Below are 15,982 nucleotides of genomic sequence, written 5' to 3'. Positions count from 1 at the left end.
ACATGTCCGCAGTGTCTCCTGGGGTGGCAAGGATCCTGGTCTAGAGAAGTACAGACACAGCTCACAACTGCAGTCTCTTCCACCCCCTGCAGGGCATGGAGGAGCTGGAAGTGGAGTTCCTGCTGGAGGAGAGGTGAGTAGCGCCCAGCCCTCCAGGCTTCCACCAAGGTCTGGACCCCAAAGCAGCTTCTGTACACAGGCATTGCACCTTCTTCCTGCAGTCCCCCCTCTTCCACTCCCACCCCTGACACCCCTCAACTGCATCAGAATCACTTGGGAATTCCTAAATAGTGTAGGTGCCTGGGCTCCACCCCTTCTCATCCAGGTCTGCTGATGTCAGTGCTGCTTTAAAGATCTAGTACTCTGGCCAATTCATCTGCCTCAGCTCCCCAGCATTTCTGAGAGTGGCTTCCTGCCACCAGGGGGATGGGACTTTCCCAGGGTCAGGGTAAGAAAGACATCAGGACTAAGGTGTCTCCTCCTGGACCCAGAACTGTTAGAACAAACTCCCCCCAAACCCAGGGCTGAAGCAGAGGCTGTGCCCCTCTGCAGCCAATTCCAACTCTGGAACCAAGTCAAGGGGAAACTCGGGGCCAAGGTGTGGGATTATTTCTCATCATTTCCAACTAAGAAAAAGATCCAGGCTCCTAGGGGTATGACTATGCTGTGGACTCACATGGACCTGGGTCACAGAGTTGGGAGTGTGGGAAGAAGGGGACGAAGAGAGAGGAAAGAAGGGAAGGGGCGGTGATGGAAGGCCCCTTCCTGGAGGGGACAAGCCTGCCCTGGGACAGCAGGGTGCCTTGTGATTGGGTGGCTGGCTTCTTAGCCCTGGCAGGACTGAGTTCCCTAGACTTACAATCAGCCCAGGAACAGGGGGACACTGAGAGGCAGGAACTAGAACAGAGGGCTTGTCAAGCTCCAACCAGAGAAGTCTATGTGTAGGGGGTCTTGGGACTGAAGGGCCTCATTAAAATCAACTTAAATTAAAATTTAATTTGGCAAGTTAAAATCAAGTTCATTTGTTTCACATTAAAGAAAATCTGAGATTTCTTCTTTGTTTCTTGGTTTAACAGGACTTTTAGGGGGAAAAGTGTTCCTTGGGTGAGTTAGAAAGTGGAGGAACTACGTCAGAATAAGGGTTGATCTGGAGACACAGTCCTCTTGGGCTTAGGTTGACATGGGAGGCTGTGGACTTCCCTAGACTAACTGTAACCAGAGAGGCGCTCTCAGGGGTGTAACACACGGACATTGCACACTCACAAGGCCCCTCTCTGGCGGGGTCAGAACTATTTGTTAATGCACACATTAAAGCACAGAAGGGAGGAGGGGTCTGTTTTTCTACCAGAACTGTTCACATCTGTTCTAGGAGGTGGGCTCCAGCCTTTTCTTGCCACCTGTTTTTCCTTATAACTCCATGCAGTTGCATCTGGTTGGACATAAAGAACAGTTATCCTTTAAGTGAGAAAAAAAAGGAAACTCTTCTACTCCCTCTATCCTGTAAATCTTTATTTCTGGATATTTTATTTAAAATGTGTGCCAGTTTTCTCCTTGCCAATTCCTACCGCTTCTTAAGCCAGTATTTTTCACAAGCACTAAGAAGGTTCCCCTATCTCCTTATTGACCCTAGGTAGGCTCTTTGTGCCCTTTGTGAGAAATCAGTCAAGAATGATATGATTTAGAGAACAGACTTGTGGTTGCCAAGGGTGGGTGGGAGAGTGGGGGAGGGTTGGGTTGGAAATTTGGGATTTGTCGATGAAAACTAGTACGTATAGAATGGATAAACAACAAAGTCCTACTGTATAGCTTAGGGAATTAAATATCCTATGATAAAACATAATGGAAAAGTATATGAAAAAGAATAGCATATACTTCAGTATATGGCAAACCACTTCAGTATTCTTGCCCTGAGAACCTCATAAACAGTATGAAAAGGTAAAAAGATACGACACTGAAAGATGAACTCCCCAGGTCAGTAGGTGCCCAATATGCTACTGGAGAAGAGTGGAGAAATTAAAGAATAAAGAAGAAGAAAGAATGAAGAGATGCAGCCAAAGCGAAAATAACACCCAGTTGTGGATGTAACTGGTGCTAGAAGTCAAGTCTGATGCTGTAAAGAACAATATTGCATAGGAATCAAGGTAAATTGGAAGTGGTCAAACAGGAAGGAGATGGCAAGAGTGAACAACAACATTTTAGGAATCAGTGAACCAAAGTGGACTGGAATGAGAGAATTTAACTCAGATGACCATTATATCTACTACTGTGGGCAAGAATCACTTAAAAGAAATGGAGTAGCCCTCATAGTCAACAAAAGAGTCTGAAATGCAGTACTTGGGTGCAATCTCAAAAACAACAGAATGATCTCTGTTTGTTTCCAAGGCAAACCATTCAATATCACAGTAATTCAAGTCTATGCCCCAACCAGTAATGCTGAAGAAGCTGAAATTGAATAGTTCTATGAAGACCTACAAGACTTTCTAGAACTAACACCCAAAAAAGATGTCCTTTCCATCGTAGGGGACTAGAATGCAAAAGTAGGAAGTCAAGAGATAACTGGAGTAACAGGCAAGTTTGGCCTTGGAGTACAAAATGAAGCAGACCAAAGTCTAACAGAGTTTTGCCAAGAGAACACACTGGTCACAGCAAACACCCTTTTCCAACAACACAGCAAATGACTCTACACATGAACATCACCAGACGGTCAGTACGGAAATCAGATTGATTATATTCTTTGCATCCAAAGATGGAGAAGCTCTATACACTCAGTAAAAACAAGACTAGTAGCTGACTGTGGCTCAGATCATGAACTCCTTATTGCCAAATTCAGACTTAAATTGAAGAAAATAGGGAAAACCACTAGACCGTTCAGGTATGACCTAAATAAAATCCCTTATGATTATACAGTGAAAGTGACAAATAGATGCAGGAGATTAGATCTGATAGACAGACTGCCTGAAGAACTATGGATGGAGGTTCATGACATTGTACAGCAGGCAGTGTACAAGACCATCCCTAAGAAAAATAAATGCAAAAAGGCAAAATGGTTGTCTGAGGAGGCTTACAAGTAGCTGAGAAAAGAAGAGAAGCAAAAAGCAAAGGATAAAAGGAAAGATATACCCATCTGAATGCAGAGTTTCAAAGAATAGCAAGGATCAGTGCTCAGTGCAAAGAAACAGAGGAAAACAATAGAATGGGAAAGACTAGAGATCTCTTCAAGAAAATTAGAGATACCAAGGGAACATTTCCTGCAAAGATGGGCACAATAAAGGACAGAAATGGTACGGATCTAACAGAAGTAGAAGATATTAAGAAGAGGTGGCAAGAATACACAGAAGAACTATACAAAAAAGATCTTGTGATAACCATGATGGTATGATCACTCACCTAGAGCCAGACATCCTGGAATATGAAGTCAAGTGGGCCTTAGGAAGCATCAGTATGAACAAAGCTAGTGGAAGTGATGGAATTCTAACTGAACTTTTTGAAATCCTAAAAGATGCTGCTATGAAAATGCTGCACTCAATATATCAGCAAATTTGGAAAACTCAGCAGTGGCCACAGGACTGGAAAAGGTCAGTTTGCATTCCAATCCCAAAGAAAGGCAATGCCAAAGAATGTTCAAACTACTGCACAATTGCAGTCATCTCACACTCTGGCAAAGCAATGCTCAAAATTCTCGAAGCCAGGCTTCAACAGTATATGAACTGAGAACTTACAGATGTTCAAGCTGGATTTAGAAAAGGCAGAGGAACCAGAGATCAAATTGCCAACATCTGTTGGATCATCGAAAAACAAGAGAGTTCCAGAAAAACATCTATTTCCATTTTATTGACTATGCCAAAGTGTGGATCACAATAAACTGTGGAAAATTCTTAAAGAGATGGGAACAACAGACCACCTGACCTGTCTCCTGAGAAATCTGTATGCAGGTCAAGAAGCAACAGTTAGAACCATACATGGAACAAGGGACTGGTACCAAATTGGGAAAGGAGTACTTCAAGGCTGTATATTGTCACCCTGCTTATTTAACTTATATGCAGAGTACATCATGGGAAATGCAGGGCTGGATGAAGCACAAGCTGGAATCAAGATTGCCGGGAGAAATATCAATAACCTCAGATATGCAGATGACACCACCCTTATGGCAGAAAGTGAAGAACTAAAGAGCCTCTTGATGAAAGTGAAAGAGGAGAGTGAAAAAGTTGGCTTAAAACTCAACATTCAAAAAACTAAGATCATGGCATCTGGTCCCATCACTTCATGGCAAATAGATGGGGAAACAATGGAAACAGAGACAGACTTTATTTTTTTGGGCTCCAAAATCACTGCTGATGGTGATTGCAGCCATGAAATTAAAAGACGCTTGCTCCTTGGAAGAAAAGCTATGACCAACCTAGACAGCATATTATAAAGCAGAGACATCACTTTGCCAGCAAAGGTCCATCTAGGCAAAGCTATGGTTTTTCCAGTAGTCATGTATGAATGTGAGAGTGGGACCGTAAAGAAAGCTGAGGGCCAAAGAACTTATGCTTTTGAACTGTGGTGTTGGAGAAGACTCTTGAGAGTCCCTTGGACTGCAAGGAGATCCAACCAGTCCATCCTAAAGGAAATCAGTCCTGAATATTCATTGGAAGGACTGATGCTGAAGCTGAAATTCCAATCCTTTGGCTACCTGATGTGAAGAACTGACTCATTGGAAAAGACCCTGATGCTATGAAAGATCAAAGGTGGGAGAAGAAGGGGATGACAGAGGATGAGACGGTTGGATGGCATCACCGACTCAATGGGCATGAGTTTGAGCAAGTTCTGGGAGTTGATGATGGACAGGGAAGCCTGGAATGCTGCAGTCCATGGGGTCACAAAGAATCGGACATGACTGGACGACTGAACTGAACTGATATGAAAAAGAATATATATGTGTGTGTGTATATATAACTGAATCACTTTGCTATACAGTGGAAATTAACACAATGTTGTAAATCAGCTATACTTCAATAAAATAAGTTAAAAAAAAAAAAAGAATGACAAGACTGACCAGGAGTTCTCATTTTGTTTTTCAGCCCCTCTCCACCTGAGAGCCTCATCACGAACGGCGTGCTGGTGGTAACTGTCGTTCCAGTCTCCTGAGGCTCTAGGGCCACCTGTGGCCGTTGCTGTCAGAGAACACAAGTGTGGGAAGGAAAACCAGGCCCAACTTGGACCCTTGCCCCAGAGGCAGGCTAACTGAAGCCAGACAAAGGGAGCCAGGTCATGGTGGGGGCAGCAGCTGGGCTCCTGCTCCTGGGGAGAAAATATCTGGGCCATCACCCCATCTCCCACAACCATGTCCTAGGAACCCCCTAATAAAAGCACCCACTAGTCTGCAGCCTCCTCCCAGAATCAGTCTCATCCCGTTTTTCCCCAACTCCAATCCCTAAAATCATGAAGTTTAGAAGTTAAAATTTCCCATAATTAGGCTGTTAGTACAGCCATTTTAATTCGATGTAGCTAAAGCCTCAGGATTCAAGGAGCTCTCTCTCCGCAAGATCAGTCTCTGGGAATGTGTGGCCTGGTAGAGCATCCAAGGGAGCTTGGGCTCAAAATGACCCCCCTTCCTTTGTTTCAGTCTCGACAAATGTCCTGCCTGGAGGTTTGTGCAGAATCCAGGAGGCCAAAGAAGAGGAAAAGTGAGCCCCTCGCCCGCTTCTGCCTGCTGGGGGGTGGGAGGGAGGAGCGGTGCTGTTTCCTGACTCTGCCAACATCAGAGTGGTCGCTCCATGGCCGCCCTAGGCTCGATGGGGAACCCAAAGCTTGGCTGAGTCCTCGGGATCATCTTACCCTCAGGGGTCATGAACCTCTGTCCTTCTCATTGCCCTAAATAGAGGCTGCTCTTCCAGGCCCCCAGGTGACCCTCAGAGCTTCCCAGCCTGGCCAGCGCCCTGGGCCAGGGATCAAGGGCACAGCACTGCCTATTTGTCCATACTGATCTGCGCTGCAGCCTGTCGCTGGGTCTAGCGCGGTGGTCAGCACCCAAGGCAGGTAGGGCCCCTCTAGATGCACTGCTTCCTCTAATCAGACTCCAGTTCATAGAGTCCTAGCATCTTATAGCTGACAGGGACCTAAGAGATCCACAGCTACGAGACCCTCCTGTTCAGCGCTCCATTCCATCCCCCCACTCAAGCTCTGCCTGGAGAAAGGAGAGCCTCAGAGCCCCACAGGCGGAGGGAGGGGAAAGGAAGAGGTCTCCCCCAAAACTGGCAGAAAGGGGGGCTGCTTCCAGTGCAGTGGGAGGGTGATTTGGGGGCACCTTGCAGAGAAGAAGGAGGATTAGTCCAGAGGACTCAGCATCTCAGATCTCTCCCACAAGCCTGTTGAAGTTCAGGTTCCAGGGCCCTGCCCTGCCCTTCAGAACAAGGCTCTGGGGGGTTTTAACCAGTGCCTTGGTCATTCTAAACCCCTATCCCGGGTGCCTCCAGCTAGGCCTTTTAGTGGGCCACGTGAGGGTGGGAAGCAAGAGGCTTCCTGGGGGTCTCAGCCCTCTCATCCTCTCTTCCAGAGAAGGACCTCCTGGTGACAGTGACAGAGTCCTTCCAGCACACCCAGCACATCTCACCCTACCTGGAGTCCTGCTGCTCAAACCTTGCCTGCTTCCAATACCCCAGATACTTCCAGCCCGAGATGCACGTGGAGTTGCCCAAGAGCCCGTGGATCTGTGAGGTGGGGGCTGCAGAAGTATGTGGGGGGTAGGGGACTGGGAGAGGTGGGGGGGCGTGTAGGGGACTGGAAGAGGTGGGAAGGGTAGGGGACTGGGAGAGGTGGTAGGGGTAGGGGACTGGGGCGGGTAGGGGACTGGGAGAGGTGTGGGAGGTAGGGGACTGGAAGAGATGGGAGGGGTAGGGGACTGGGAGAGGTGGGAGGGGTAGGGGACTGGGAGAGGTGTTGGGGGTAGGGGACTGGGAGAGGTGGGGGGGTAGGGGATTGGGAACGGTGGGCAGCAGGAGGAGCCCCTCCCCCTCACACACCTACCCTCCTTCCAGCTTTGCTGCTGTGCGCGCCAGAAGGGCCCTGTGTGCCAGCCCCTCCATTGCCTCCCCGACGGCCAAGCGGTGACCTTGCCTGTGGTGAGGGCCTCAGTCTGGGAAGGGGCCCCTGGGCAGCTTAGCCTGGAGCTCCTTTGACAAGGAGATAGGGAGAGCCTGGCGGGCCGTGGAGAAGGATGATTCCTGGTGGGGTAGAGGAGTCTTGTGGCGTAGGAGACTGCTGGGCTGCAGTGTGGAGCCAAAGACAGTGTGTGGAGGCTGAGTCCAGGATGGTGGGCAGGGTCATGTCCGGAGGAGAACATGTGTGTGTGCCCACATGCACACGCATATGTCTGGAGTCAGGCCGGGGTGGACAGTGTGGTGAGTCTCCACTTCTTTGGTTGGGAACTCTTGGCTCTAAGCTTGTCATCCCTGACAAACTTTTCATCTTTCACTTCCCAGAATGAGAACTGTGAACTACACATGAAGTCTACACCCTGGTAAAGTATCCTCTTTCTGTCTGTCCCTCTGACTCATTTCTCTTTAAGGATGTGGTATCTTGTGGTTTTGATTTGCATTTCAGTGATGGCTAGTGATGTTGAGCATCTTTTCATAGGCTTACAGGCCATTTGTGTATCTTCTTCAGAGAAATATTTATTCAAATCTTTTGCCCATTTTAAAGTGGGTGATTCGCCTTTTATTGTTGACTTGTAAAATTTCTTTGTATATTCTAGATACAAGCCCCTTGTCAGATATATGACTTCTAAATATTTTTTCCTATCCTGAAGATTGTCTTTCACATTCTTAGTAGTGTTCTTGAAGCACAGAAATTTTCAGTTTTGGTGAGTTTCAGTGTATGTATATTTTTCCTTTGTCACTTGTGCTCTTGGTGTCATATTTAAAACACCATTGCCTAATCCAAGGTCATGAAGGTTTACTCCCATGTTTTCTTTTAAGAGTTTTATAGTCTTAGCTCTCACATGTGAGTCTATGATTGACTCTGAGTTAATTTGTATATATGTGAATATATATGTATATATATATATATACATATTTGTATATTGTGAAATAGGGGTCCAACTTCACTCTTGGACTCTTGGCATGTGCATATCCATTGTCTCAGCATCATTTGGTGAAAGATGATTCTTTCCCTTTTGAATTGTCTTGGCACCCTTGTTGAAGATCAAGTGACTGTTGCTTCCATTTACAGTCTGACAGCTATTTTGTCTTCGGTCAAGTTAGTAAGCCCCTCTAAGTCTCATTCTTTTTCATCTGCAAATTACAGCAATACCAAGGGCACAGTCCATGGTTGGGTTGCTTTGAGAATCCAGTGAGATAACACATGTGAGGAAATCAGTGATCTGAGAAGTAGGACAGTCAGAAAATTTCAACTAATGTTATTATTATTGCTGTTTGATTATTCATTCCTTGTTGATACCAAGGGAAAATTTCCTGACAGCTGTGTCTGCAGTCCTGTACTAGACACAGAGGGAACTGATGGGACAGTCCCCAGATTCTGTCTTCAAGGAGATATGACCTTGTTAACCACGCAGGTCACTAAGACTCAGGTCAGAAATTGTCAAGGTTCATTTGCCTGGGGAGCAGGGTCTTGGAGGATGCAAGCGATGTTGGTGGGCAGAGGAAGGAGGCTCAGGACCCACACTGCTCCTGGGCTCTGGGAGCCAATGGACCCTTCCAGAAAGTAGCAGGAGGTGAGGCTGGACAGATCAGGTGGGGCTTGGATGCCAGGCCATAAGCCTGGACTTGCTCAGGTCAGGGATGTGATAAAAAGAGGACAAGTGCTGGACATGCTTCTTCTGCCCCACTCGCCTTGTAGACCTGTAGGGGTGACAGGATTATAGCCAGAGTGTGAAGGAAGAGTCTTACTCTGGGAGCAGGAAGGAATATGAACACCATGGGAACAGGGCCTCGTTTATCCAGCTCAGGAGAGCCCTTATGGTACAGCCTTATTCAGAAGTGTGTGTGTGTGAGTATCTGTGTGTGCTCAGTCATGTCTGACTCTTTGAAACCCCAAGGACTGCAGTCCTCCAGGCTCCTCTGTCCATGGGATTTCCCAGGCAAGAATACTGGAGTGGGTTGCCATTTCCTCCTCCAGGGGATCTTCCCGACCCAGGGATTGAACCCACATCTCTTGCATTTCCTGCATTGGCAGGTTTTTTACCACTGACCACCTGGGAAACCCTTGCCTTATTCAGAGGGATTGGCCAAAAGGGTCTCAGGGGCCCTTGTCACCATGTCTGGCCTCAGGCTCTAGCAGGTGCCTGGGGGATGCCTTCCAGCACTTTCCAGAACTTATTGAGAAAGCATAGGGTTCAATGAATACCTAATAGTGTTAAGTACCTGCTCACAGTGCACCATCTAAGGCTTTGGGGGCTTTACATTTGGTGGCTCATTAAGTGTTGGAAGTCAAGTATGATTAGCCCCATTTTACAGATGAGAATGCAGAGGCCCAAGGTCACAGAGGTGACACCTGGCAGAACCAGGCCTCAAGCCTAGGTCCAAGTGACCCTAAAGCCATGTGTTATCCATGGAGATGGAATCTACAGGCCCACTCAGCCAAGATCCTCTGTCCCCATAGTTCCCAGGCACTGGACGTGCGGCTGGGCTTCAGCCTGTGCCAGGCAGAACTGGAGTTCCTGCAGAAACGGAGGGTGGTGGTGGCCCAGGCGCTGAAGCAGGTGCTACAGCTGGAGGAGGACCTGCGGGCAGATGAGGTGGGTGAGCAGAGGTCCCCTCCAAGTCAAACCTGTCCTTCCAAACCATGCCTGCCGGCTGCTCCCTGCAGTGCCTCCCTTGCCCCAGGGTGGCACTGCCTTTCCCGTGGCCCTTAGTGCCAAGGTTCCAGGCGCCCCAGTGAGGGCTGTGCTACATCACTGTAGGATGTGATTCAGTTGTGTGTTCACAAGGGGCAGGGAGGGTAGAATAGAAGAAAAGGAAGGAGCCCAGCAGCTCCTCCCCTGCACTGACCTCCCGAGACAATGAGTGATGTCCTAGCTGCACGGGACCATGTGGCCTCCTTTTCCCAGCCAGGGAAACCTTGAGAGCTCCCCTAGCTCACACATGCCACACACCTCCTCTGTAAGCTGTAGGCCCTTCATTCTTTAATTCTGCCTTCCCCCAAATGTGTGTGCACATGTACACACACACAGAGAGAATGAACCACAGTCGGGGACTGAAGAGAAGCAGCTTTTGCGTGCAGGGCCAGCTTCTGTGCACAGGGCAGACGACAGTGCCTCTGGTCCCTCTGTCATCTCCCTGGTGTGGGCTGAGGCCCACACTCCCCTGAGCAGCAGTCAGCCCTCCAAGAGTTCCCCTTCTGAGGCTAACCACTGGTGTGGACAGAGACCTCGTCACTTAGGACGGCTGTGATGGGGCTTCGGCTGACAGTAGTTCTCACAGTCCCCACTCAAATGAAAACAAAGCGAGTCTTGGTAAAGACCCCCTTTACCAAGGGCACACCCTCTCTCATCTGTAGGGAAACACACCAAGGGCATCTTAAACCTATGTAAGCCCACAGGTGACAACCTTGCTCCTTCCCATATCAAAAATCCATCGATTCCTGCTCCTACACATACGGTTTATTCCGCGCACATATCATGTGCCAAGCCTGGTCTTGGTGCTCTAACATCAAATCCCCTTATAGCAGATGCTGATTTACAGCCATTAAAGAATCATACACTGGTTGGATTTTTGAGCAAGTCACCCAGCCCTCTGGCCCCCGTTCATCCTCTGTTAACTGAAGGCTAGATTCACAGTGCTAAGAGCTCCTATGTGACTTTCTGATTTACCAAGCTGACACCAACCATTGAGTTTGGAGCTAAGGTCCAGCTCTAAACCTACCAAGTGGCCTGACACCCTGTGAAAAGCAGTTTTCAGGTAACTCAATTCCCCCCGCCCCTGCTCTCTGTAGCCTGCTTTTCCTCCTCCACTGTTCTTTCTAAACTCCTGTCACTCCAAGTCTTCTCATGTCCAGCATCATTCCAACAGCCTGCCTCCATGTGCCCCCAGGTCCCGCTAATAGCCATCATGGCCACTGGGGGTGGAACAAGATCTATGACCGCCATGTATGGCCACCTGCTGGCGCTGCAGAAGCTGAACATCCTGAACTGCACCAGCTATATCACCGGCCTGTCCGGGGCCACCTGGTAAGGAGCTGGGGACCAGTGTCTGGTGCAGCCCAGAGCAAGCAGCCACCAGGTTGGCCAGGAGGGGGGTCTCTGGTGAAGCTCCTCCACCCCAAGATAGAGTAACTCATGACACCTGTCACCACACACAGCTGTGCGACCTTGGGCATACAGCTTAACTTCTCCGAGTCTCATTTTCTGTAGCTGTAAAGTGGGGATAGTAACAGCTCTGACCTCATGGGGTTGTTGTGAGATGCTCTCCCAGGACCGGGTAGGACATGTGTTGGCCATGATTCCATCCGGGTAGAGGGGTGTCTGCCTCCTCCTGACCTACCTCTGGATCAGGCAGGAAACCCGGAGGAACCCAGGCCGTGCTGGGGTGGGGGTGGGGTGTCTCCTGGCCTGGGAAAGTGCTGGGAAGGAGTTTTTAAAAAGCAAAATCAATCCTTTGTAACATCTTTGAAAGGTTTTTAAAAGGATAAAAGTAACCACGTGAAATTAATGGAGAACAGGGTACTTTTTCATTGAAGAAATCTCCTGAAGGCAGAGGCTGCGGCTCAGAGAGCTGGGCAGCTGTAGGCCAGATCCCCGTGGGGAGAGGGATCCCTGGGTGCTGTCCTGACCTAGACTGGAGAGAGCGGTGTCAGGGCCAAGCAGAGGCAGACAGACGCAAAGACCCAGGGCTGGGGGATCTGCATCTTTGTTCTACTCCTCCCCACCACCCACATAGAAGAAGAAAAAGGGGAAGTGAATCTTTAGCTGGCATCATAATTATAGAAATTAATGTGACAGAGTAGAAAGAGTCTAGGACTTGGAATCTGCCAAGCCTGGAGTCAGTTGTGCTAGTGGTAAAGAACTTGTCCATTAATGCAGGAGATGTAAGAGACACGAGTTTGATCCCTGGGTTGGGAAGATCTCCTGGAGGAGGGCATGGCAACCCACTCCAGTATTCTTACCTGGAGAATCCCATGGACAGAGGAGCCGGGTGGGCTATAGTTCACAGGGTTGCAAAGAGTCACACACAACTGAAGCGACTTAGCACACACACACACCCGGGGCCAAACGTCAGCCCCACCACTTACTTTGGGCCACGTAATGTCCTCACCATTTTACATTAATTCATGTCACCTTCATAGCAACACTATGAGGCAGGTACAGTTATCACCATTCTCCTCCATCCACAGATGGGGAAACTGAGGTGAGAAGCCAGTAGGTAACTTGCCCAGATCACACAGCTGGTGACTGGCAGAGTCTAGTTTTGAACCCAGGCAGACCTGGGCCCAGATTCCTCACTGTTAAACAATGTTCTTCACCTGGCACATGACAGGCAATCAAGAAATGGCAGCAATTGTGATGCTGAGTAAGACTGTTCTCCCCTTCCCTGCCAGGCCTCACCCCCTGTCCTCCAGGCTCCTCTCCTGGCAGGTGAGGGTTTCCCATGACCTGCCCACCTTCTTTCCTGCCAGAGTCCAGGCTCCATCAGACCAAGCCTGGCTCAGCTCTATCAGCCACGCCTGTCTCTCTCCAGGACCATGGCCACCTTGTACCATGACCCTGACTGGTCCTCCAAAAACCTGGAGCATGCCATCCTCGAGGCACGGAGGCATGTGGTCAAGGACAAGATGCCTGCCCTGTTCCCAGACCAGCTCCTCAAATTCCAGGAGGAGCTCCAGCAGCGCAGGCAGGAAGGCTACAAGGTCACCTTTACAGACTTCTGGGGCCTGCTGATTGAGGCCTGTCTGGGGGATGAGGTAGGTGCTCAGCTTCCCTTGGGGCCCAACCTGCCTGGGGCTGATGCCCAGCCTTCTGCCTTCATGAGGGCATCGGCAGGTATGTCACAGCATGAGGGAGTCAGGCTTGCATGCGGGTGCATCCTTGGGCTGTAAGAAGCTTGAGGCATCAACGCATGATGGAGGCAGACGGTGGGATTATCTTCCCACATCCTTTTAGATATGACTGAGGCCCTCCCCTGGGGGTGGCTTTGGTGCAACCCTGCAGAGAGGCAGGCAGCTTTCCTCTGAGAACCTGTGAGAGAAAATGGGGAGGCAGCTGTCAGACTGTGATACAAGCCTGACCCCAAGTGGAAGAGAGAGGGAAGAAAGGCTGGGTGGAAGCATCCTAGCCCACTGTGTGGTCCCTTGGAGAGTCCTCCAGCCAAGCTGGCTGTCAGAGGAATCTGGCAGCCCACTCCCCACGGAATGGGCCTGACTCAAGATCCCTCTGTCATGGCCTGGGCCCCTTCTCGTGGCCACCACACAGAGGATGAGCTCAGGGAGGTTCCTTCCAGCTCTGCTATCTAATGATCTGAGCAATGTGTGCTCATGAAGAGAAACTTCTTGGACTGGGACCCAGCTGCTGTGAGAGCCATGTCCGCCATGGTGGGGCAGTGGGATGCCCATGGGATGCTGTGGACCTGGACATTGTGGTGAGGTCAGCTAACATCTGGACGCTGACGGCACGGGCCCCAGGGAGGAACCAACTATGGCTGTTGCTTGATGCCAAAATAGGGCTTCCCACCTAATTCCTATCCAGGCCTAGGACTGTCTGCCCCATTCTCAAAGGTGTCTGGAGAGTTCTGAATTCAAATCAGAACTTGCCAGAAGGAAGAGGGACAGCAAATTATTTTCTAGTAGATCCATAAAACACAGACAATTTGAGTAACCGAGGATGGCCCAAATCTCGTCTTCAACATTCATTCATTCCTTCATTCTTTCAACAAAATTAAGAACATCATGCATGCCAGGAACTGTGCTAGGCAGTGGGGATTCAGACTACAGCCCTCACAGCTTTCAGTGAACCCCTGCCCCTTTCAATAACCCACCATCTACTCTGTCCCCACGATGGAAAGGGGCAGGCAGAGGCTGAGGGTGTCGGCTTTTGGTTTCTAGCAGGACAGGGTTTGAATTCTGGCTTTGCTCTGTGCTGTTCCTTTAATGGGGATTTTGTCACTAAGTGACAGTATTTCTAACAGTGGTTACTGTTCCATGTGATGAGGAGGAATGTGCCAGGCCCTTAGCATTAGAAGTCTGAGCATCATCCAGGGTTTGATGTGGGAAGGAGCCGAGGTTTCCAGGAAAGCAATTCTAGGGCTGAAGGGAGGAGGCCTCTGCTCTTCCACTCTGGCCAAGGCAGGGGCCTCTTTCCTTCAGGAACCCTCGACAGTGAGTATGGGCTGGGGTCCTCCCTGAGTCTGCAATGTCTTCTCCTTCCAGGATGATAAGCTCCATGGTACCTGCATCTCTGGGCCCAGTTGTGATAGGTATCCTGTTGGCCTTTCAAAGGAGGCTTTCATCAGTCCTTCCAATCAACCCTGAATATTCATCAGAAGGACTGAGGCTGAAGCTGAAGTTCCAATACTTTGGCCACCTGATGCAAAGAGCCAACTCATTGGAAAAGACCCTGATGCTAGGAAAAATTGAAGGCAGGAGTAGAAGGGGGTGACAGAGGATGAGATGGTTGGATGACATTACCGACTCAATGGACATGAGTTTGAACAAACTCTGGGAAATAGTGAAGGACAGGGAAGCCTTGCATGCTGCAGTCCATGGCATCTGAATGATTGAACAACAGTTGTTTGACCCACACGTGTGTTTACCATCCCATACAGGTTCCATGGTCTTCACACACTTGGACAACCATGGATGTCAGCCACCAGGCAGATGCTTGGTCTGGCTTTGTCTACACGAGCTGATTCACTTTGGGAGGTGGCCTATGGTCTAGGAGGATCTATAGGACACCCACTCTAATTAGACTGCACTGTGCTTTGGGGACTTGGAACTTGACTGCCATCTGGTGCCCAGTTTCCTAGCCTTTTTTTTTTTCTTTTAAATTAGTTTATTTATCTATTTTTCAACTTTACAATACTGTATTTGTTTTGCCATACATTGACATGAATCCACCATGGGTGTACATGATTTCCCCCTTCCAGAACCCCCATCCCATCCCTCCGGGTCATCCCGGCGCACCAGCCCCGAGCACCCTGTATCATGCATTGAACCTGGGCTGGCGATTCGTTTCATGTATGATAATTTACATGCTTCAGTGCCATTCTCCCATATCTTCCCACCCTTGCCCTCTCCCATAGAGTCCATAATACTCTTCTATATATCTGTGTCTCTTTTGCTGTCTCACATACAGGGTTATCTTTACCAATTTACTAAATTCCATATATACGTGTTAGTATATTGTATTGGTGTTTTTCTTTCTGGCTTACTTCACTCTGTATAATAGGCTCCAGTTTCATCCACCTCATTAGAACTGATTCGAATGTATTCTTTTTAATGGCTGAGTAATATTCCATTGTGTATATATGTACCACAGCTTCCTTATCCATTCGTCTGCTGACAGTTCAGTTCAGTTCAGTTGCTCAGTTGTGTCCGACTCTTTGCCACCCCATGAATTACAGCACGCCAGGCCTCCCTGTCCATCACCACCTCCTGGAGTTTACCCAAACCCATGTCTATCGAGTCAGTGATGCCATCCAACCATCTCATCCTCTGTTGTCCCCTTCTCCTCCTGCCCCCAATCCTTCCCAGCATTAGGGTCTTTTCCAATGAGTCAACTCTTCACATGAGGTGGCCAAAGTATTGGAGTTTCAGCTTCAACATCAGTCCTTCCAATGAACACCCAGGATTGATCTCCTTTAGGATGGATTGATTGGATCTCCTTGCAGTCCAAGGGACTCTCAAGAGTCTTCTCCAACACCACAGTTCAAAAGCATCAATTCTGCGGCGCTCAGCTTTCTTCACCATCCAACTCTCACAACCATACATGACCACTGGAAAAACCATAGCCTTGACTAGACGGACTTTTGTTGGCAAAGTAATGTCTCTGCTT

At 48.9% G+C, this 15,982-nt stretch overlaps 1 protein-coding gene across 4 annotated transcripts in view; it reads left to right on the top strand.

Annotated features, from left to right (window-relative positions):
* The window catches only part of PLA2G4E (phospholipase A2 group IVE), an 80,882-nt gene that overhangs the window by 55,166 nt on the left and 9,734 nt on the right, over positions 1 to 15,982 (top strand). For all 4 annotated transcript variants that reach the window (XM_081507777.1, XM_081507778.1, XM_081507779.1 and 1 more), the window contains 9 exons: positions 93 to 133; positions 5,064 to 5,106; positions 5,609 to 5,669; positions 6,539 to 6,699; positions 7,020 to 7,103; positions 7,464 to 7,501; positions 9,601 to 9,736; positions 11,031 to 11,167; positions 12,675 to 12,897. In XM_081507777.1, the coding sequence (XP_081363903.1) occupies positions 93 to 133; positions 5,064 to 5,106; positions 5,609 to 5,669; positions 6,539 to 6,699; positions 7,020 to 7,103; positions 7,464 to 7,501; positions 9,601 to 9,736; positions 11,031 to 11,167; positions 12,675 to 12,897 (924 nt within the window). The remainder of the gene's footprint in view (positions 1 to 92; positions 134 to 5,063; positions 5,107 to 5,608; positions 5,670 to 6,538; positions 6,700 to 7,019; positions 7,104 to 7,463; positions 7,502 to 9,600; positions 9,737 to 11,030; positions 11,168 to 12,674; positions 12,898 to 15,982) is intronic.

This window comes from Giraffa tippelskirchi, chromosome 7, assembly GCF_054371585.1.
Source record: "Giraffa tippelskirchi isolate mGirTip1 chromosome 7, T2T-mGirTip1v1.2.pri, whole genome shotgun sequence".
Classification (NCBI taxonomy): Eukaryota; Metazoa; Chordata; class Mammalia; order Artiodactyla; family Giraffidae; genus Giraffa; species Giraffa tippelskirchi.
Note: the sequence above shows the minus strand (reverse complement) of the source record. Positions and strands in the feature narration are given on the sequence as shown.